The sequence below is a fragment of the Halichondria panicea genome, chromosome 4 (assembly GCF_963675165.1).
Source record: "Halichondria panicea chromosome 4, odHalPani1.1, whole genome shotgun sequence".
Lineage (NCBI taxonomy): Eukaryota > Metazoa > Porifera > Demospongiae > Suberitida > Halichondriidae > Halichondria > Halichondria panicea.
This window is the reverse complement of record NC_087380.1, coordinates 7,447,993-7,470,609: the sequence shown is the minus strand read 5'-3', so window position 1 is coordinate 7,470,609 and position 22,617 is coordinate 7,447,993. Positions and strand designations below refer to the sequence as shown.

Below are 22,617 nucleotides of genomic sequence, written 5' to 3'. Positions count from 1 at the left end.
TTCATGAAATGTGTGATATGTTCTTTTATCTACTCCCGTCTTTACCTATTACTATTTAGCTACTGCAGATTAGACTACTGTGTGTGCAGGAACCACTGTAGAACAGAAGACTCTGCACTGCATGGTGCACTGCATGCCATCAGGACTGCTCTCATCTGTAAAATGGCTCAGCTAGCTCCTCAACATGAAGTGGTGCTGGACTTTGAGAACCAGACACTTATCGAGCTGCTGTCGGAAGATGGCCTCGTCATAATGGCAAGGTATGTCAGTTATTAATAATGAACACTAGACGCTAAGTCAATATATAATATATCCCTTGCACCAATTGGGTTTCCTACCGAGCCTGAGAATTTTAACGTTTAATTAATATGGCTTATAGAAATCTCTACATGGATAGTGCTAGATGCACTAATGGCAACAAATGATGCAAAATTGCAATACGGGTTAGGAACATAGATAATTGGTGTAGTCTCTCTGGAACCAATGTACGTGTCTCCATTATACAGAGGTCTTGGTTTGGATCGATTGTTTCTCAAGTTCCTGAAGCTCTATTGTGATCCGCACAATCTTGTGCTGGTGCTCAATGCATCCAGTCTTGAGGTACGTACAAATGAAATAGTTAATCAATCTCTAAAAAAGCTATAAATTATGTTTTCAGAGTTTCCTCACAGAGGAGCTATGCAGGGAAGGCGTTGAGTATCCCCTGAAATGCATCACTAACGAGTACTCGGCCAAGGAAAGGTGGGTGTGGTCTGCTATAGTGAATATCGGTAGAGACAGCTACTACTTCATGTTCCTCCACTGGCAGAGAGGGGCTCTACTTGCAAGGTGGTGTGGTGTGTATAACATCAAGGATTTTAGTGGTGGATTTCCTGCGAGGACAGTGCCCTATAGATAAAGTAACAGGAATTCTCGTCTTTAATGGACACAGGTACTTATTTACAGAGAAGTGTGACACTGGCTTTATAAATTATGTACTTGTCTATGTGGCAGAGTAAAAGATTCTTCCACTGAGGCGTTTATATTGAGACTTTACAGGGAAAAAAACAAGGTACTGTCAAGGGCGCATAAGCCCTGGTACTGTTGTGTAAATACAAAAACATTGGTGTTTGGTAAAAAAAAAGATGCGTTGGCCGGGAGTCGAACCCGGATCTATTGCTTGGAAGGCAACAATGCTGACCGTTACACCACCAACGCTAACTGAAGGTCGTTACCTCCTCACTTGATCTTATTTGTAAATAGAAAGGTATTATTATGACTTGGTGAGTTTATTATGGCTAGTGAGTTAGGTGTTTATTAAAGGAGCATAAAACACCAGGCTTCTACAAAACCCAAATAATACAGCTGTCTCTATGTGAAGCGTTGGTGGTGTAACGGTCAGCATTGTTGCCTTCCAAGCAATAGATCCGGGTTCGACTCCCGGCCAACGCATATCTCTTTTACCATCTACATGCAAACTAAACTAAATGTAAACTAATTTACAATTATTTTAACGAATTTTTGGCCTATTTTTTACAGGCTGGATTCATCAAATCTTTTTCTGATGCCCCCGAGCCATTCACCAACGGGTTTTGCCAGCTGGAGCGTGTCATGCGCAACCTGTTCCTACGCCACGTCTATCTATGGCCGAGGTCAGTAGCAACCATTGCCGTGGTTTCTGCCTAAGGCTGTACTCAGTGTTCCACTCCACTGCAGATTCCATGCGACTGTCAGTGCTTCACTTTCAAGACACAAAGTGAGAAATAAAGAGAACCTGTTTTTGAAGCTACAGTGCTTACAGAAGTCTTGTAGCATTTGCTAATTATTGTTATAATGTTTTACAAAAGAAACCTGTTACATACGATCAATTAAGCTTTTCCAATGTTAATTGTCATGATTGGTGTGGTGTTTTGAGGGTATTGAATGGTCAGCATGTTGTACCCCCCACACAGCCTTATTATAAGCATGTTGTACCCCCCACACAGCCTGATGTGGTGGAGCTGCATCAGGCCATGACCCCCCACACAGCCTCATTATAAGCATGTTGTACCCCCCACACAGCCTTATTATAAGCATGTTGTACCCCCCACACAGCCTGATGTGGTGGAGCTGCATCAGGCCATGGCCCCCCACACAGCCTCATTATAAGCATGTTGTACCCCCCACACACACAGCCTGATGTGGTGGAGCTGCGTCAGGCCATGACCCCCCACATGGTGGCCATACAGATGGCCGTACTGGATATCATGAAAGCTTGCGTCTCGGAACTCAAGAGAAGTCAGCCAAGCGTGAGCACACAGCTGTGTCCACTAGCTATTATAGTTCCCCCCCTCTTCCTTCTGTATAGTTGGACACAGAGGAGGTTACTGTCGAGAACTGTATGAATAAGTCGTTTAACCAGATCATCAAGTTACAACTAGACCCCATCTGGAATCAGCTGGTGTGTGTGTGTGTGTGTGTGTGTGTGTGTGTGTGTGTGTGTGTGTGTGTGTGTGTGTGTGTGTGTGTGTGTGTGTGTGTGTGTGTGTGTGTGTGTGTGCGAGCGTGCGTGCGTGCGTGCATGCGTGTGTGTGTGCTTACAGCATAGTGTGCGGTAGACTAATGTATGTATGCTTACTGTGTGCAGGGTGGTAAGACCAAGCAGCTTGTGTTTGACCTTCGAACCCTCCGTACCCTCCTCCAGTAAGTACAGACGCTAAGTCAATATAGTAGTTATAGTGTCAATTATTTTGTGGTTTTGTCCTCACAGTTTCTTAACCCAGTACGACTGTGTCACCTTCTACAACTATCTGGAGACCATCAGGTACACGCCCACTCCACCCCCCCCCCACACACACACACGCCCACTCCACCCCCACACACACCGCTCCAGGTCTAGTACGGACACGTATGCGTTCTCTGGCCACTCCTCCTGGCTGTTCATGGACTCGGCAGACACACTATTCGTGGTGAGTGGGCGTGAGGGAACACTCTAATCTTGTCAATTGAGCTACTGAGATTGCATTTCCTTTGTTGTCATGTGATTAGAAATCTCGGGAGAGAGTATACGGTCGTTTCAAGTTAGGCAAGCAAAGCGTAAGGTGTGTACACTGTCACACAACATTTTTTGTTGTTTTATTTTTTTCCCATTTTTGTTTTCATTTTTTTTCTTTCTCTGCAGTAAGGATAAGACAAGCAAGGATGATGGAGGTGAGTTGCAAACAGTGATCACGCCCCTTTAGCCACGCCCACACGCAGGGGGTGGTCTAGAGGAGAGCCCGAAGTGGCATCTGTTATCAATGGTACTGGAGGAGATACGCAAAGAGACGAGAACAAACGAAAAATGTGAGCCCATCCCCCACACACACCCACTCACTATGTGTACTGTGTGCAGTGGAGGGTAGCAGTAAGGTGTTGGTGGTAGCAAATGACGAAAGGACGTGCTATCAGCTGCGGCAGTACTTGTGTGAGGGTGGTCAGCGTTTGCTGGAGAAACAGCTGAGTCGGCTTAATCTCACCGTTGATACTACTACGAGCAAAAATCTAAAGAGATCTCTGCCGAGTCAAGTGGGAGGGGCTAGTAAGAAGAGAAAAACGGACACAGTGGAGGAACAAGAGTACATATGTGGAAATAAAATTAAGAATAGTTATAATTATTTTATACGTATATAAGTAGCTCTTGCATACTGATTAAATATCGTCTGTGCTGCAGTGGGGATGATGAGGGGGTGGAGACTGGAGTCATCTGTCAGCCCTTCCTAGAGGTGTGTGGTGTGTGTGGGGTGTGTGGTGTGGGGGCGGGGGGGGCAGTAATATAATGGCGTATTTTCGATTGATAATTTTTGGTAATTAAAATTAAAGTATTATAAAATAATAATCATACTGTCAGTAGTACAGTGTATATACGCATACTATAGTGGCCCGCCTCCCTGTAGGAGGAGGAGCTTGAGATGGTGTTCAGTGATGATGATGATGGTCGCATGGAAGCCGCCTCCTCGCACTTTGGACTCCCCTCTGGTCCCGTTATTGTACTACACCCACTCAGTAGCGCTAACGAGTGAGTCACCATAGTAACAAACTACGTAGACGTCTACGTAGCTGCAGGGATGATAATTATGATATTTTGTTGTGTTGCTATAGCAACCCGTATCACATGGGAACAGTGTTGAGAGAGATGGTACCACAGTTCATTGTCATGTATGACGCTGATATCCAGTTCGTGAGACAAGTGGAGGTGTGTGTGTGAGTAGTGTGAGTAGTGTGGTGTGTGTGGTGTGTGTGTGTGTGTGTAGTCTCAGTGATAGGCCTTAATTAATTGTCTAAGCTATAGAATGCATCTATTAGTTTTGATATTGATTGCTTTTTAGTGAAGTTATGGCCGCCCGAAAGTAGGTTTCCAAATCGTTCCTTTTCAGAAATATACATAGGCTATAATCACTATGTTGTGTCCAGATGTTGTGCTTTCCTGAGCCCAGCGACTTGATAGTGTGTTCTTTCTGTTGTCAGGTGTTCAAAGCCTGTCGCCCCGGGCTGCCCCTGAGAGTGTACTTCCTGCTCTATGATAGCTCAGTGGAGGAGCAGCGATACCTCACTGGACTCAGGAAGGAGAAGGAGGCATTTGAACAGCTCATCAAAGACAGAGCCGTGAGTGGAGGGAGAGGGGCTGCCTTTTAATATTGTAATCTGTGTTTCTAGTGATTGTGAGCCCCATTTTTAGTTGCCAAAATGTCAGAAAAGAAACACAAGGCTGCAGACTTTGTTTAAATGGTCTAAATGAATGGGTTTTGAATAGTCCCAGATCTCTTGTCTAAGCATGTCATGTGATGACCTCTCTTTGAACTACAGAATGCATTGGTTTATGTTTTGATCCAAACTCAAGTTAGCAATCACCCAGTCGTTATCAAACAAATGCATAATTATTTTGCTCAACTACTGACTATTGGACCATGTTCTCCCCCTCTCAGTCGATGGTAGTCCCAGTGGACCGGGAGGGTCGGGTCGGGGACAACACACTACTGACGAGGGAACTCTCTGCTTCACAGGAAGTGAGCAGCAGGAAGGCTGGGGGGAGGGGCCAGGAGGTGGGGCCACAATCGGTTAGTGAGGGATACAGTATTATAATTATAGCCAATAATCATAATTTTTATTTTCCATAGGTGCTGGTGGATATTCGAGAGTTTCGCAGTTCTTTACCATTTTTGATTCATAGGAGAGGGATCGATATCGTGCCCCTTACATTAGAGGTGCCCGCCCTCACATATTACACATCCTCACACATATACGCCCACACACACACAGGTGGGCGATTACATCCTCTCACCTGACATGTGTGTGGAGAGGAAAAGCGTCAGCGATCTGATTGGCTCACTCAATTCTGGACGATTGTGAGTTAGCAACCACTTCTGATTGGTCGTCTCTCATTGCTACCATGACAACAGGTACAACCAGGCGGTGGCAATGACCCGACACTATAAGAGACCACTCCTACTCATTGAGTTTGACGAGAGCAGATCATTCTCGCTACAGGTAAAGATGTTAGAAACACTTCATGTTAATTTACTAGATAATTACATAGCGTGTATGTACGTGGTATCTTTGGACGGCCATAATTTGGGTTTGGATGGTCCAATTTCAACTGTTTAATGATTTTCTGGTAGCTCAAAGTGAGGTCTTTCAGATGGCATATTAAAACAAAGGTCATTTTTGAGGTCGTTTTGACAAAAAAGCGTGGGCTATAGGTGGGGGAAAAGTGCAAAATGGGGTCCGATAAAAAAATTGAACTGAACATATCATCGGAAAAAGCTTTTTCTAAGCTTTCAGAAAATCAAAAAATTATTGAGATTGGACGAACGGTGCGCAAGTTATTGTCGTTTAAAGAGCTGTTATCCAACCTTGGATTTTTCCGAACTAGGTCTGTCTTGATAGCTAACTTTGAGTGCTCATAACTTGAGTTAGGATTGTGCATTGCATTTTGTAGCTCTTTGAAAGGCGTATCTAATGACGATTGCTTTCTAATCAAAATGGGCCTATTTATGTTTGTGCAGAAGTCTGGCTCTATTAAGGGAGAGATCTCATCGCAAAGTGTTGCATCAAAACTTGCTCTCCTCACCCTCCACTTTCCCACAGTGAGTGTATGTATGTATGTGTGTGTATGTGTGGGTGTGTAGGTCACGTTTGGGTGTGTGTGTGTGTGTGTGTGGGTGGGCGTGTTTTAACTCAGTCTCGCTAGTATATAACTGTTGACCCAGTATTATCTGATGCAGCTACGTATCCTCTGGTGTCCCACACCCAATGCTACAGCAGAGCTCCTTGAACAGCTAAAGGTGGGGAACACACACACACAACTATGTATTGGCTGTGATGGTATATAATCAGCACAGCCCCTGTCCCCAGGTAGGACAGGGTCAGCCAGATGTGGAAGTGGCGCTGTCCATGGGGCAAGACTCACTGGACAAAGTGGAGGGAGACAAGTACAACCCTTTAGTGAAGGTACATGCCCTAAACAGTAGTAAACCCCCACTATAGAGATGGTTGTGTATAGATGTGCATGTTGGCATGTAGGATTTTCTGCTCAAGCTTCCCGGGATAAATTCAAAGAATTACAGGTACGTATATCGCCATGGTGCCATCAATCGAATGTCTTATGTGCTGTTTGTATGAGTGCCTGTTCATAACCCTAGTTGGGATTGTCCGATTCTAATATCCCGTGTATCCCACCTCCCCACACACATACACAGACGTATAATGAACAAAATCGGTGATCTACAGGAGTTGGTCTCACTCTCTGAGGGTCAGCTAGATCGTCTCCTTGACAACGATGCTAACGCCAAGCTCCTCTGGTCATTCCTACACACACAGTCCAAGGTCACCACCACCACTCGGGGAAAGAAGAGAACATAAGAACACTAACAATTTATTTATCAAATACAAAAACTAAAAATTATCTTCATTCCCTCTTCATGCAATGATTACATGTATTTTGTATTTGTATGACACATACTATAATAATAATATATGTACAATGAAATAATTCAGATGTGCACGATCAACTGAGCTGACACACACACACACACAATATCATAATGGAGTCTAAAACAACAGTCTCTTATTGTTCCGTTTGTGAGAGTATTTCCGAGCGTCTCTTATCCAGTGGAGTGTTGTACACCCAGTTTTCACCCTCTAAATGGAAGTACTTCTGTTCCCACTCCACTCCGTTCTCCTTACGCTCGCGGACATCAGCTCTTTGTTGTTCCTCAATCTGCAGGAGGAGGGGGGCAAAGACACGCCTCAATAAAGGTAGAAAAGAACAACTAAAGTGTTGAATTACGGACTCTCGAAGATTGTTACCAAAACAGGTGAAATTAAAAAAAACGTAAGGCTTTGTTTTTGTTAAAAATTGATGTATTTCGATTAATCACAAAACTTGTACACCATTGGGCAGGTAATTCTGAATGCATCAATTAGTTTGAACAATCTGAACACAAATTACAGGCCCTCAAGGATTGCTACTAGAGTACGAGTACATGACAATAAAGGTAGCAAAGAACAACCAAAGTGCACGGGGCTCACAGTGTGTTTAGCATCAGTGGCAGCCTCGACGTCCTTCCCAGCGAGGGACTCGGTCACATGACGCCATATACGTCGTGATTCCTTCTCCTCCTGATTGCCCAGTCGCTTGATCTTTTTACGAATAGTGGGCGTGGTAAACGTATCAAAGAACACCTCCTGATCCTGAGGGGGGGTGCAGTGACGGTACATGACTGTACGAGCTAATAATATAGCAATTGATTTTCTGAAAGCTTAGAGATAGGCCTTTCAGATGATGTGTTTAAAATTAAGGACAATCAAAGGTTGCTAAAAAATACAATTTTTACTGACTCCGTTTGGATGAGTTGAGTGCATGATTCCATTCCATTCTCCATCCACCTTCAGAAATGGCTTCTTCTCAGTCACATGACTAGAATGGAATTGAACATTAATCACATGACATCTCACATGAGTGGGTGGGCACTCACTAGCAGTCGGCTGTGACCCTGTGTTTCTTGCCCCCATAGAACGGTTTGCAGTGGAACTCCACATTGGCCTTGAATCCAGTCTGCTCACACTCTAAGTTGACCTTGCCCCCTAGCTCGAGCCACGGCACTGTCAAGATGGAGCTGTGTGTGTATGTGTGTGGGCGTGTGTGATGTACTGAACTTGTGTAAGGGGCTACAGCTGTGTATGGGGAATGATAGTACTACTATAGATGTGTGAGCTTACCGGCCGTAAGCGTTGGGGAGGGTACAAGTATACACCTCATCATAGTCGAGCAGTCGTAGCGTCACTGTGTGTGTGAGGGGGGAGGGTGTGTGTGTGTGTGTGAGGGGTGAGGGTGTGTGTGTGTGTGAGGGGGTGTGAGTGGACACAGCTTGACTTTGCGAACAATTTGGCAAGCTACTTCTAAAAAGCAATCAATATAAAACAAGACGTATTCTGTAGCCTAGCTGGTTGATATCTGAAATTACATGTATGAGCTAATACTGTCTATGTACGCGTCCAATGAGATTGTAGCTATATACACACATGTACTGACCTAGCCCAATCTGGTGCACTCCGAGTGAGAGGCCCAGGAACTTTGACTTTGCGTGTATCCAGCCAGTCACGTACATATTCTTGGTGGGCACTTCAGCATAGAACGCTGATACTGTACGCGTGTATGTACGAGTGATTAGGGTCAAAGTTCACCCCGCCTCCTTGATGTGTACACTCACTTGGGGGATGATGGGATACTTGTTCGGCTACGAAGGTCAGAGAGTTGTAGCTAGCATAGGGACAGGGGCCAGTCTCAATCAGCCGCTATGTGGGGGGTCAAAGGACAAGTTATATAGAGACAATGAGGTGTGTAGGGGGGTTAAAGGTCAGTGACAGTGATGTGCATGGGGGTTAAAGGTCAAGTTATAAAGTAATATCGAGATGTGTAGTTACCCTTGATAGGTCATCAGGAGGTGTTCTAGTAGCTCCAGGGAGGTCCCAGTAGCAACGAAACTCCTCCCCCAGCACAGGGTTGTATGGCTTCTTGGCGACCGAACTCTAGCGGAAGTATCAGTATTATTATTCATCAGTGTTAGCATACAAACAGGGATGAGGTGTGTGTGTGTGTGTGTGTGTGTGTGTGTGTGTGCGCGTGTGTGTGTGTGTGTGTGTGTGTGTGTATGTGTGTGTGTGTGTGTGTGTGTGTGTGTGTGTGTGTGTGTGTGCGTGTGTGTGTATGTGAAAGTGTACGTACAATCAAATGCTTTGTTTACAGTTTACGATACAACAGCTTGAGGACCAACTGTGTAAACGAACACAATGCACCCTCATTTACTAGCCGCCCTCTAAAGAGTCCTCACCTTCCTGGCCGCATGAAAGGCTGACATGTAATACTTGACAATGGCCACTACACGATCTTTGGCATCCACGTGCTCCGGAATACTGTGTGTGTGGGTGTGGGTATGGTGTGTGTGTGTGTGTGTGTGTGTGTGTGTGTGTGTGTGTGTGTGTGTGTGTGTGTGTGTGTGATGTGGGTGTGTGAATGTATTGTGTGTGTGCACATCTTAAAGGCCATCATACACCAGGCCATGAATTGCCTCGTGTATGTAAAAATTGCTTACAATATTATGTTGTATGCAATTTGTTGCCCTGGTGTACGGTGGCCTTAAGAATCCTGCTGCTTAGCTTGTAGTCCTTGAGACCATGCAATGTGACACAGTACACTATATATACTTAGTTAGACAGTTGTAGCGAGAGAATAGGGACAACAAGACTTTGTATCCCTCTAGCAACTTCACAACAACTGGCTGGAAAACATAGTTTCCGAATTAAGTTAGATGTTTTGACTTCTGTTTTTAATCCCTCTCCTTTATCTATGATCATGCAAACTAAGCAAAAAAAATGGTTCGGCCGGTGTCCCGACCTTCCGCGCAAGCTAGAGTCCTAGCCAGTAACTGGACTCCGACCAGTGCACAGATGGAGTCTCGTGAAACTAAGTGCAAGCTAGAGTCCTAGCCAGTAACCGGGGTCCCAGTTTGAGTCCAAGCCAGTGCACCAATACAGACATGTTACTGAGAACTTCAGAAACAAAAGAAATATAGGTGTTGCGCACGCCGGAGTCCCGACCACCTACCTCCCGCTCCGAACCCCCAGTAGTAGCACACACGTGAATGTGGCTGACTGCAACAGAAGTTACATAACTTGAAGAGTGGATCTAACAAGTGGGTAGGACCGTGCATGTAGTCTCCTAAAGGCCTTAAGAGCTACTGAATGAATGTTCTAGTTACTCAAAATACGGTCTGTCAAAGGAACACTTCCCATTCAATCAGTACATTGTACACTATTTTATGCACATGTAGCATAATATTAAAGTTAATGCTCTCACTCTGAGAAGTAGTCAGCATGGGAGAACAGCTCTGCCCACATCTCCAGTAGTGATCTCTTCTCCAAGATAAAGGTAGGCAGGACAATCTTGGAGAGGTCCATCCCAATCCTCACTTGGGAGAGCATGTGCATTATCACGCTCTTGTTCTGAGCAACACCACCTATGTGGGGGGTACTCGTAACCATGTGGGGAGGTAGCAAACAATGTGGGGGGTAACATACTGGCAACCCCGTGTGGGGGGGAACATATTGGCAACCATGTGGGGGGTAACGTACATGTACCCCCCACCCTGTCTGATGCTGTGACTCACTGGACGTGTCATTGTCCTCGTGCAGTTCTTGATCTTCCTCCACATCTGAAGGGTCTTCATCGATGAGGGGCACACTAACACTGGGGCTGGTCACCATCGGCTCAGGCCCATTGTCAGCATCAAAAAACTCATCGTCACTCTCGCTCTCAACACTCCGGCTAGAAGGGGAGGGGAGGCGTTTAATTTTATTATCGCCATGCATGGAACTGTAATTATATAATTACATGAATGCACGTATGCATAACTACACTAGAAGCAAATAATGAAGGTATAATTACGAGTGGGTGGGGACGTTACTATCACCATAAAGACCATAATTATACGAATACAGCTACCTACACAGGATCTACACGAGAAGCAAATAATGTAACTAACGGGATGTACATTTCTATAGGACGTAATGATTTTATTGACGCTCTTTAGTGATCTTGTACCAGCAAAGCCACACTCTACGATAAACACACAAGTTGTCTATTGAGGCTACTAATGAACTAAAAACCTTTGATGCTCGCTTTGTTAAAACTGACCTCACTTCACTGGAAGTTTCTGAAGAGCTTACAGTCGTGTTTTCGGCCGTAGTGGCTTTTATCTTCTCCTCTTCTACTGCCTCTTCTACTGCCTCCGGTATAACCTCCGGGGGTGGGCTGGCCTCGCTAGAGGGTGTGGTTATTCCTACAAGCTGTGAGTCTTTAATCATATCAATGCACTGTCTTAAAGCCTCCATCATAGTGCGGATAGTCTCACTGAGTTGCTTGGCTTCTTCGTTGGTGTTCAAAGAAGTGGTGATGGCTTGGAACTGTTCTGACAGTAGCGAGTGGTAGGCCTGGGCCTCCTGCAATCGCTGGTCCAGTGAAACCCCAGCGTGTAGGTCACCCAGAATCATGTCAGCTTGCTGTAGGAGAGGGTACACGTGTGGTCATGTCGGTACCATCACCAGAACTAAAGCATACTACACAGTACTACAGCTGAGCATTGATCGTGGCCTTAAAATTACTACTACATGTAATATCAAATATCAATGGACATAATTATAAATACAGTTACACTCTGTCATTCTTTGCTATGCTAGGGGCATTAGTTAACTAACTCTCACCTGTACTGTTTGCGATAACTTCCTGATGCAAGAGTCGAGTGCCCCCACCCAGTGTTCCCTCTCCTCAGAGTTCTGGGCTGCATAAACACACCAACAACGCTCAGTCAATACGTACACAGTGAGAGAGAGATAATAAGGACTTGTGTGTCCTGTACTGGCTAGGCTAAAGAGGGGACACTAGTAGTCACGGCGTGGCCTCTAATGGAGGGGTAAGGAAGGACACTAGTAGTCACAGTGTGGCCTCTAATGGAGGGGTAAAGGCTGACTGGACTAGACAAAGGAGAGAGAGATTACAGAGGATGACATCAGTTGCCACCATCACAAAGAAGCCAGCTACACATAGTGCGAAGGAAGGCGTTCATTCCCCACTAGCCGTATCATCATTCACACATCCGCTATAATAACTAGACTATAAATGGCTACTGTACAACTATCACCTTATACGAACTAGCTACTAAATGAGCAGATCACATAATACAGCCCCCCACATAGACGCACACTCCGACCCCCCACAGATGTACCCTGAAAGTGGTAGGTCCTACTCTCCACTCGTATAGTGAAGGTGCAGTCGTCCTCATCGTCAATACCCACGAAGGCAGTCTTGAGACGGAAGCAGCCTCTACGAGATCCTCGCTTCATCTTGTCCTTGGACTGTGTGTGTGTGCGGGGAATACATTGAGTGTGTGTTAAAAACAGAAGCTATTTCAGTACAATGCCAATTCTTAACTCACTGTGAAGTAAGAGAGGAGGCCAGCAGTTTGGTCGAGCACAAACCACCTGTACTGCCAGCCATTCACCACATTGGTCCACTTGGACAGCGGGCCCTCCATGAATCGTTTAGCAGTCGTCACAGCCATCTCTTCGAGCCAGTAGTGAGTCAATATTCGTAGCTAGCTAGCTAGACAGTCGCGGCTAGACAGTAGCTACTAAATTAAAATTACAGCCGATCATAAAGGTCATGCCAACCACGCCCACTAGATACCATTTTAAAACCACGCCTATTATTCCCTCTATCCGGCCTCGATTTCAGGCCGGAATATAATCGAGGCTAATATGGTACACGTAACGACCGCAAACCAATCAATATGCAGGTTTATATATGTCTCCATTAGTAACGCACTATTGCATTTATAGCTGCAGGATCTAGGACTATGGAGAAATAAAGACAAGAACCCAAGAGCTGGCCCATTCCTTGCAGCAAGAAAATGAACACTGAAATTAAAATGGAGACCCAAGAGCATTCATTTAGAGCAACAGAATTGGTAAGATCTTGTAGAGCTGTTTTAGCTAGCTGCAGAGCAACTTTCATTATCATTGCATTATTTTTTGCAGTGGCAGGAACTAATATTGAGCTTTAGACTGTCCATGCCTCGTTGCAAGCATCGTCTCAAGATGCGTTGGTATGATGATAGCTTCACTGGCCGAGAGGCAGTGGAGTGGCTGCATAGCTACCTTCAGAGCAGTGGCAAGTTTGGATCAGTCTGCAAAGACCAGGTATACATTGTGCACATTGTATGAGGGTATGAGTGTTCTAGCTGGAGGAGTTGCATACATTATTATAGTGGCATTATACTGTGTCTTGTAGTTTAACCACATCTTGGGGTATTAAAATGAATGCTGTAGAACAAGCTCTCCCAATGTATTAGCACTGCTTCTTGCTGTGAAATATCTCACTATCATTCTTCTGTAAGTGTTGCCATGCTGTGTACTAGCACTGTGGCTGTATTGTGTCTAGTCAATGCACACGTTGATCTAATCAGTCCAGGGGTGTGTCATTGCATGGTGGTTACAGTGTCTAAACAATCCTAGCAGAGTTTATTCCGTTCACACACCCGCACACACACGGCCATTATACATGTATCCCCTTCCTGCTAGCCAACACACACCTGGGGGAACCCAAGCCTCTCAACTCTACACACACACCACACATGTACACTAGTTCTGGGTACTTCCTTTGTAACTACCTTATGTTAGGAAATATTGCAGCCACTCTATCCTGTTTGATACTGACCCTTCAACATTACACAATGGAAAGTGCAACATTTATAGCTACGGTATGCAATTTCACACAGTAATATTTTAGATATTATCTGATCATCCCACCCACACATTATATTATATACGTCAGCAGCTTAGCCCTATGGCCTCAACGCTCACTACTCCATATAGCAGTCGTATATACCGTATTACTAGAATATTTTATGGGTGAAAAAACCTTGCGAATGAGCCAAATCAGCAGAAAAGTTGACCCTTTGCGCAATTTTAACTATTGCGTTCGGGTAAGGATCGTGTGTCATTACCAGTACTAGTTTAGGTTTTTATTGTTGCGAAGTGATCAACGCTTGCATAATTATGTTTGTAGTTAATACACGGTATCATCTCCTCATGCTATATGTGCTAGTCCTCAGCATGCAATGTGTTGTGTGTGCGACTATTTAGCAAGGATGCTCACTCATCAACTGTAAATGGTGCTAAGTACTATACAAAGCAGATCATTAATTTGTTGAAGAGAAACCATTGCATACAACGCCCACTCTACCATAGCAAAGTGTCTTTATATGACTTGTAAACACAAAATGACCATATATACAAAATCAAGCTTGCCAAAAAAAGTAACCACGCTATTTTTATTACTTCCCTGCAGGCTGTGAAGCTACTACAGAAGTTTCTGAGCAGTGATGTCATCACAGAAGTTCGAAATAGGCTATCACATTTTGAAGAAGACACAACGTACTTGTATAAGTTTGTGACAGAGCCTGGACCGTTTAACTTTATTGAGGAGGAAGTTGAATTGCCACGCCCCCTATCCCCTGTCGGCAAGCGTGACCGTTGCAACAGCTTGTATATGGAGACAGAACCGACTGGTGCCTGTTTCACAAATGAGTATGCCTTCAACAACGAGGCTATGGTTATATCCCCTCTTAAGAAAAGTCGTAGTGAAGGATGTCTTAGTCAACCTCTGGGAGTAAGGGATGTCAATATTCAAGACATCCGAAAGACGCTATCACCAGCGCAAGTGGCTGAAACTTGGAAAGAGGTCACTTTATCAAGGTGTGTGTTTGATTAGTGTTTACTCAGGAAGTTTAGCATCTGGTGGTGGTGTGGCTGGGTTCACCTCAGTGCTGATGTAGTGTAGACTGAAGCCCTCTCACTTCCTCCACCATTGCCTTGGTTCCCTAGTATCAGAGCAGCTGGAGGGCTTCTAGTGAATGGAGAGGATAAAGTCATCACCACACTAGCTAGCTATACACACACGCATCCATACTATAAGTATATATAATTATGCTGGTACCTAATTCTGAATCAGTACACGAAGCTGTTGCTGTTTGAAATTTGTTATTGCCAGAGTGCATATTATTGTGTCTTCTAGCAATGTGATAGCGTGTTGTGTCCCTCTCCACTATACCCACCATTCAGTTCGTGCTGTTTTGTCTGACAGCTTTCACTCACCCTCCTAGCTGTTTACACTCAGGCCATTAGTTGTCAACATCGTATCTCGGCATACACTGCCATGGTATCACATGCAGCCTTTCATCAACTAGTCCCCATAATATAGCACTAGACACAATGATTTAAACAACTCTTAAATACTTTCACATCGTACATACTCTGCCCCCAGTGTGTGTGGACATGGAGTTAGCTAATACTGTTTAGCAGGTAATTTTTTAGGGTCTAAATTTTCGCGAATTGGCCATTTTTGTGTTCGAGGATAGCAAGTTTTTTTAGCGGCTTGTATATTAAACATGCATTTTTCACGTTTTAAATTTGAAATCTGCGCCCTCGAAATTACCTGCTATAATAATATGGTATCTTTCATCTTTGTGCCCACAGATTATTGCGCCTGGTGGAACTGCCAGCCCTGGACACAGTGCTGGATCACAATGCAGTGGATGGTAAGCTAATCCAGAGCAATTTCCTGACTGGGCGTAGCCTACTCAACAAGGCGGCCGCTAAATTCAGACGCTCCATAAGAGGGGGGGCGGATAAAAAGCCCCCCCTACCCCCCTCCACCCCTCACACCCTTGAAACCACGCACCACCATCACCTACGAAGATTTTCCACTAAAATAAAATCAGATCCACAAATCTCCACTCCACCTCCTCACGATGGTGAGCATGATCATGCACAACTCTGATTCAATATTCAATGTTAGTATTCCTTAACCACATCAAAGAGATAGTGTGTATTATTAATACTGCGCGTGTGTATTTCAACAGAGTCTGTGACGGATGCTCCACAGTGGGTGGTCCTGGCCATGAAGTGTCTCGCAAAATGTAAGTGTGTTTGTGTCCAGAGGAGGTCTGACACAAGTACTTCGATTAGGCTAAAAATTGTGGTATTTGATCACATGCAACAATGACTTTACTGTTGAAGTTTGCACGTGACCAAGCCTAATCGAGGTACTCATGTCCTACCTCCTCTGTTTCCATACATGTCTTATAATTACACTTCAATATTTTTGTCTCACAATACATATTTATCTATTGTTTGGTATCACATGACAGGGCCTGATGCTTGTACAGAGGAGCTGATGGGTGGGAAGCCAGTGTACGCTGGCTTTGAGTTAGGCGTCCTACAATCTCTGGTCCAGTATTTCCATGGTCTGGCTGAACCACTCATCAGCACTAAGCTATTTGACCTCCTCATGGCAGTCAACAGTGAGTGGTCTGGGTGGTGTCTATATAATACATGTAGGCAGCCTGGCTTCAATCGTTAGATGGCTTCTATATAGGATTTACTGTATAATTATACATCTAGCCATGCAGCCTTATTCAACTGTATGATAGCCATCCATTTCTTAATATGAAGCCGTGCGTAACGAATCTCAACGATTGCTTTCAGATCCATTTTACATGTATATACAGTGTATATAATCAGTGTCCACTAACCCTTCTCTTCTCCCGTGACACAGACCTAGTTACCGGGAACAAGGCGGGAGTCACGAATGCCCTCCAACTGTGCACCCTCCTACTCCCGCAAGCCAATCGGACACACCTTCATGGAATGCTACGCTTTCTGTACAAAGCCTCGACCAATAGTCGGCTGTTACTGTGTCAGGGGAAGGGAAATATGGAGGAACTAGTGAAGCACTTTACCAGCGTGATCCTGCGATCGTGCTCCAAGCTGAGTCGTGTGGGAATGGCAGAGAGACAGAGAGTGGAGCAACTCGTCACATTCATGGCTCAGAACTACCAGCACATATTTAAGGTTTGTACAATGTACGCATGATGGCATTGGATGCAGGTGTTAAATGAAGCATCTTTGAATGGCCATAACTTTAGTTCCGTTGGTCCATAGCCTATGGTCTTTTTCCGAAAATGAAAATTATGACCCGTTACAAATTTGAGTTTGATCATACCATCTGAAAAGCCTCTCTCTAAGCTTTCAGAAAATCAAATTAATGTAATTGGATCAACCAAACTAATTTTATGGCCGTTCTAAGATGCTTCATTAAGGCTGGGTCGGGTCAGTGTGTCCTGTTAGTATTATCAGGAGTGCATGAATTCATGACATGGTATTGTACAGTAGCCCCAGCAGCAGAGTGTATACTCTAGTGTTGTACAGTACATACACTCAGTTCATTCATTGCTACTGCAGGTTCCTGAGGATTTAAAGAAAGAAGTGCAGAAACGACTCGATGCCATCTCCACTGGCAAGGTCAGTTGGTCAGAAACCTTATTCTTCCCTATTCTCTTCCCTTGTGTGTGCGTGCGTGTGTGTGTGTGCGTGCGTGTGTGTGCGTGCGTGTGTGTGTGTGTGTGTGTGTGTGCGTGTGCGTGCGTGTCATAATGATGGATTGGGTCCACTATCACCCCTACACTAACTATACTCCTACTGCTCCATGCACAGGATGACATTATGCCCAGTGCGGGCAGTGCTTGCTGCTCACGAGTCAGCTCCCAGGTGTACGAGACCGAGGGGGCAAGTGCATCAGAGAATGCTCTACTAGGTCTACTGGACACCATTATTGCAGACCAGGGCATGAGCAGCAAGGATAAGAGACACAGACTAAAAGATGTACGTTGACTGCACGGAAGACATACATGTAACTGTACGAATTTTAAAAGCTGTACTGATTGACCTCAAATGTAGTGTGGTCTCATTGTGTACACTGTAGCTAAGTGGTTGACTTATGTTTTCTCTAATTATAATACAATGTAAGGTTTGGCAGTAATTACTTGTAAATTGATTACGTCCCTTCCCACACCACACACACCACACAGTTTCAGAAGGCCTATCCGGAGCTCTATGCTCAGCGTCTCCCACCCTCCCCTCAAGAGGTTAAAGGTCACAGCAGATCTGACAGGAAAGTACAGAGACACACCTCCCTGAGTGTGAGGGATAGACCACGCTCTCTCCTGCTTAGAGAGAAGTATGACTCGAGTGAAACACTTAACACTGTCAATCTTAGATAGCTGCTGACAGTGCACTTTTTTTTTTCACATTTTTCTTTTTGTTTTATAATCGATTGTTTCTCTTAATAAAAAATTTTGTCTTGAAATAAGTGAAAAGTGAAAAAATGATTGACAAAAAGAATAATTATCATTGATCATGAAATGATTAAATATAGTTTATCCTTTGGTGTTGGCTAGAGTGAGCGGTTGGACATCTGAGGGTTTGTGTCTGCTTGAGTACAGAGAGTAAGGATGGCCCACCACCATCACCTGGTTGCCCTTGAGCCAGAAACGCCATACCCCCTGCAGCGTATGTGTGTGTGAGGAGTGTGGAGTGGGAGTGAGTGTGTGTGTGTAGCTTAGGGGCGGTGTGTGTGTGGTGTGTAGAGGGGGCGGTGGATATCAAAGAGACCATATAATTATATTTCCCACCTTATGAAAACCTCTTGCATCCAAGTCCCACAAGTGAAAGCACTGTATGTATAGTACAGAGATAATATATACAGGTGCATAAGTGGGTGGGGCTACAGGTTAGACACACTTACTGTAGCTAGCTTCATCCAGTTGTCAAAGTCGTTCTCCTTTGCCATAGCAATGAATATAACATACACCTTGTCCTGTAAGCACAACACTCATAAACACAGACTAAAATTGCAATCTAATATTATTATCTTGCCTTGGTGTCTGGAATAAAGTCGTCGTCGCACGGATTCTTGCTGTGGTCGAGGACAGTTGACTCTCGGAATAAACTGAGGATCACAAATTCATAGTCTTCCGCCCGCAAACTGTGTGTGTGTGTGTGTGTGTGTGTGTGTGTGTGTGGGGTGGGTGGGTCATTATTATATCACATGAACTGACAAAATACACACTATCACTTCATGGACACTAATCAATTTTAAATTGCTATTATACAATGTACTCTGCCGATACAACATTGATCCAAACACATCCATACAGTAGATACTAATAAAAAAAATGTTTGTTTGGGGGCTAAGAACACATAATTATTCTGGATGTGTTGCTCTAGCACAGCCAGCCTCACCTGTCCACACTGTTGAGGGTGACCTGGGCCAGGCGGTTGAGAGTATGTCTCTTGAAATAGTGCTCCTGGAAGTACGGGTTCATGTTCACTCCAGAGGCTCCAAAGTGGTAGGTCCGACTGATGTCCGGGATTATGCACTCGCGACCTTTACGAACTTCCTTAATCCGCATCCACATGTCCCAGTCCCACAGCTAAAGGAGGGGGTGGGTGTGGGGTCAAAGGTAATCTTCTTATAGTGCACTGCTTACTTTGTCAGGTCCAGGCCAGTTGGGTTCAAGCTCTTGTTTGAACAGCTTCTTCTTTAACAGCCTGTGCATAATTATGAAATGATAATACAGTACCGCATAGCGGGTAATTTTCGTGGGGCAAAATATTCATTATTTTTGTGGGCAAGCTGACCTCTACGAAATTTTAACGTAGGCGTGGCTTACCAGAACGTAGGAATGCAGTGCAGGAAATGGACTAAACGAAATTTTCACTCGTTTTCGAGTTAAACGAATTTTTTACCCGACGAAAATTACCCGCTATACGGTAGTGACATACATTCAGTGTACACTGTTATTAATGCAAAATCTTTTGTTCATTAACTAATGTTGCAGCCCTGAACAATAATAATTACATCCTAATAATAGTGGTGAGGAAGAAAGAGGGAGATTGCAGAGCTCTAGTTCTCACCATCCCAGTCCTGGCATTGTCTCCACCCGGTACAGCATGGTGGGGTCTTGACAAGAGTGGTCATAGCCCTGGTCATTCCATGCTGACACACAGTACACAGTCTCATCCTCCCTCAGTAGTTGTAATGTCTGACTGAAGTAACTGAACAGATCTGGAGACACCTCCAGATCCTCCTCTAGCACCACCGTATACTCTGCAGTCTGGAGGAGGGACATGAAAATGATCAAGGTATAACTATACTACTGGAAGTATATTGTAATTCAGAATCGAAACTATAAATTTCTGACAGAACTGGAATACAAAATGAGTCATTGAGATAATAAGTTATACGTTAGACAATAGTCCTGCATGGCCTATAGCTACATAGTTGACGATGAGAGACTATCAATTTTCTTTTTTATCTATATTTATGGGCTCCTGATACAACGGACTCACTGGATAGAGGTCAAAGGTTTGTGAGAGGCTGGCTTTGTAGTGCTGTGAGATACGACCATTCTTCTGACTCTTGGGCTCATGCTGCAACAAACATACACAGTCAAACCTTGGCCATAATTATAGTCCCAGATCTCCCCCCCCCCCCCCGCCACTCTTCCTACTATTGAGCTGCTCACGTGGATGGCTCTGATTCCAAATAGTGACGCAACTTCAGCCGGTTCTTGATAGAATCCATCGATGAATACAGTTACCATGGCAGCACTTGAACCGTGCGCAGAGAGAAGACTGCGAATCATCCTACAAACAATTGATTATAAAGCCAGCAACAGTCTGCGTGGGCGTGTGTGTGGGTGTGGGTGTGTGTGTGTGTGCTCACCGATACAGATACTGTGGTCTGTTGCTGGCTATGATGGTGACAGGGACATCGGCAACATGGTTAGGGGAGAACTGTGTGTGGGCGGAGTATGAGGTGTGTGTGGTGTGGGCGGAGTGTGGAGTGGGTGGAGTGTGATAGTCTTACATTGGGGGGTGAGAGTGTGAGGGAGATGGGCGTGGCACAGTTACACAGCTGTCCGTAACCTTCATACTTTGAGCAAAACGCTTTTCGGCGAATATTCTCAGCAGTGGCCGGCCAATCGCATTCAAACGCTGTGTGCGTGTGTAGAGGTGGTGAAGGTATTTATTATAAAACTCATAATTATTACCTGCGGAGTCTTTCAAAGGTACTGTGGCGTCTAGTGTCACCTTTGACCCCCAAGAAGCAGTATCTACGCTCTTGCCAACGTCCTCCGCTATTGGCCCCGCCCCCTTTACCGTCACCAACGCCCACATGTCTCGCCAGGATAGTGACGCTAGAGAGAACAGTTGTATAGAGCAATTATATAGGTAGTACATGTATATAATTATTTCAATTTGAGGACTGTATAGCGGGTAATTTTTGAGGGTCTAACTTTTCGTAGATGGCAATTTTTATTGCATTTTCGAGGATAGCAGTTTTTTTAGCAGACTTGAACATGGTTAACATTTTCGGGATTTGGTGAAATCCACGAAATTATCGGCCTTTGAAAATCACCCGCTATACGGTTACAGGTATAATAATTATAATATAATTTTAAACTCACAGCTGAGGTGACTGCCGAGAGCCGCTAACGCACCACGCCCCGCCTCCTTTAGGTGAAACGAACCCTCGTCCTACACACACAATATCAGTGAGGGTGTGAGGCTAGTGGAGTGGGCATACCTGGATGGCTAGACAGAGGATCCTGCCGTCGGAGAGTGTGTTGAGGAAAGTGATGAGTACGTCCTCTGAGCCCGGACTGTATGTGTCAAACACCCGCACTGCCATCAGAGCACCCTGGGGGGTATTGTAAGGGGGGTATATACAGTGAAGGGCGGTTTAATTGGTAGTGAGGTAAAATTAACAATTATTGCACTGCACTTACAGTGGCTTGATTGAGGACTGCCACATGGATACCTCTCTGCTCTGGTTTACTGCTGTGTACCTATAGCGCGTGTGTGTGGGGGGGGGAGTGAGAGTAGTGTGGGGGGTGAGGGGGGAGAGCAGTATGTGGGGGGGGTGAGAGCAGTGTGTGGGGGGGGGGGTGAGAGCAGTGTGTGGGGGGGGGTGAGAGCATGGCAGCCGTGATAATAATATAACTCACTAGTTGATTTTTGACGTAAATTTCAACCATTTCTTTGTCTGATATTACTCTAATGGCTATGAGGGTATTGCCATGGCGACGAGGTTCGACCTCCACAGAACGTTCAACGACAGACTTCGACATTATTCCAATGATGTGATCTGAGAAGGTAACATATATACGCCAACGTGTGTGTGGGCGTGTACGTGTGTGTGTGTGTGTGTGTGTGGGGTGTCACTGACCTGTGGCCTGATGGTTCATTGTGAGGTCGACAATAAAGACAATATTGAGAGTGAGCATCAGTATTACAAATATTATGAATAACTGCAAGAGAGGGGGAGTGTCATAAATCATATTTGTGTAACTTGACATTAATACAATAATGTTGCAAGCACATGTTCTACAGAAACTACTGTACAGTAGCAGGCTGCTCCTAGTCACGTGACTTACTTTCCATCTATTTCTTCTGATGTGAATCATTGTGCTTCAATGGAGTGGTCCTGCCTGGATGCATGGATTGGATGATGGAGACTTTTTATAGTTGGAAATTACTTTTTAGAAAGGGGCGGGGATAGTTTGCTCTCATAATTTGGATATAAATGTACTTTGTACTTTGACTTTTGACCTTCAAGCTTTTTATTCGAAAATGCTATCTCAGCAAAGAAATTTTGAA

General features: G+C 44.7%; 4 protein-coding genes and 2 non-coding genes across 6 annotated transcripts; 3 read left to right on the top strand and 3 right to left on the bottom strand.

The window, feature by feature from the left end:
- Positions 1-45: 45 nt before the first annotated feature.
- Positions 46-6,955, top strand: LOC135335253 (DNA repair endonuclease XPF-like). The gene is made up of 29 exons (XM_064530682.1): positions 46-260; positions 507-600; positions 659-741; positions 809-931; positions 994-1,051; positions 1,519-1,631; positions 1,696-1,735; positions 2,154-2,267; positions 2,327-2,419; positions 2,606-2,661; positions 2,729-2,782; positions 2,852-2,927; positions 3,007-3,059; positions 3,140-3,168; positions 3,217-3,303; positions 3,353-3,575; positions 3,671-3,722; positions 3,894-4,015; positions 4,099-4,192; positions 4,465-4,602; positions 4,923-5,054; positions 5,115-5,201; positions 5,257-5,342; positions 5,397-5,484; positions 6,003-6,083; positions 6,222-6,281; positions 6,352-6,447; positions 6,520-6,563; positions 6,696-6,955. Exons 1-29 carry the CDS (start codon positions 163-165, stop codon positions 6,856-6,858), a joined length of 2,637 nt encoding a protein of 878 aa, XP_064386752.1. The 5' UTR covers positions 46-162; the 3' UTR covers positions 6,859-6,955.
- Positions 1,126-1,197, bottom strand: Trnag-ucc (transfer RNA glycine (anticodon UCC)). Its single transcript has one exon. It is a non-coding gene; the product is annotated as a tRNA-Gly (tRNA).
- Positions 1,360-1,431, top strand: Trnag-ucc (transfer RNA glycine (anticodon UCC)). Its single transcript has one exon. It is a non-coding gene; the product is annotated as a tRNA-Gly (tRNA).
- LOC135335254 (oxysterol-binding protein-related protein 9-like) lies at positions 6,915-12,716 on the bottom strand. The gene is made up of 15 exons (XM_064530683.1): positions 12,489-12,716; positions 12,279-12,408; positions 11,758-11,834; positions 11,192-11,556; positions 10,665-10,822; positions 10,355-10,514; positions 9,330-9,411; positions 8,923-9,027; positions 8,709-8,793; positions 8,531-8,641; positions 8,218-8,281; positions 7,974-8,114; positions 7,837-7,915; positions 7,528-7,689; positions 6,915-7,216 (listed from the first exon to the last, which is right to left on the bottom strand). The coding sequence occupies exons 1-15, from the start codon at positions 12,612-12,614 to the stop codon at positions 7,064-7,066; spliced, it is 1,998 nt and encodes a 665-aa protein (XP_064386753.1). The 5' UTR covers positions 12,615-12,716; the 3' UTR covers positions 6,915-7,063.
- Positions 12,717-12,846: 130 nt separating this feature from the next.
- On the top strand, positions 12,847-18,262 carry LOC135335256 (DEP domain-containing protein 1B-like). Its single transcript, XM_064530686.1, has 10 exons — positions 12,847-13,019; positions 13,090-13,251; positions 14,402-14,808; positions 15,589-15,866; positions 15,975-16,031; positions 16,263-16,415; positions 16,670-16,965; positions 17,356-17,415; positions 17,608-17,775; positions 17,982-18,262. The coding sequence occupies exons 1-10, from the start codon at positions 12,963-12,965 to the stop codon at positions 18,171-18,173; spliced, it is 1,830 nt and encodes a 609-aa protein (XP_064386756.1). The 5' UTR covers positions 12,847-12,962; the 3' UTR covers positions 18,174-18,262.
- LOC135335255 (protein O-linked-mannose beta-1,2-N-acetylglucosaminyltransferase 1-like) lies at positions 18,247-22,534 on the bottom strand. The gene is made up of 18 exons (XM_064530684.1): positions 22,395-22,534; positions 22,187-22,268; positions 21,966-22,105; positions 21,747-21,806; positions 21,545-21,658; positions 21,426-21,495; positions 21,009-21,155; positions 20,825-20,952; positions 20,681-20,751; positions 20,481-20,601; positions 20,305-20,385; positions 19,870-20,069; positions 19,443-19,503; positions 19,195-19,385; positions 18,829-18,937; positions 18,698-18,769; positions 18,585-18,626; positions 18,247-18,455 (listed from the first exon to the last, which is right to left on the bottom strand). Exons 1-18 carry the CDS (start codon positions 22,422-22,424, stop codon positions 18,330-18,332), a joined length of 1,845 nt encoding a protein of 614 aa, XP_064386754.1. The 5' UTR covers positions 22,425-22,534; the 3' UTR covers positions 18,247-18,329.
- Between the last annotated feature and the right edge of the window lie 83 nt (positions 22,535-22,617).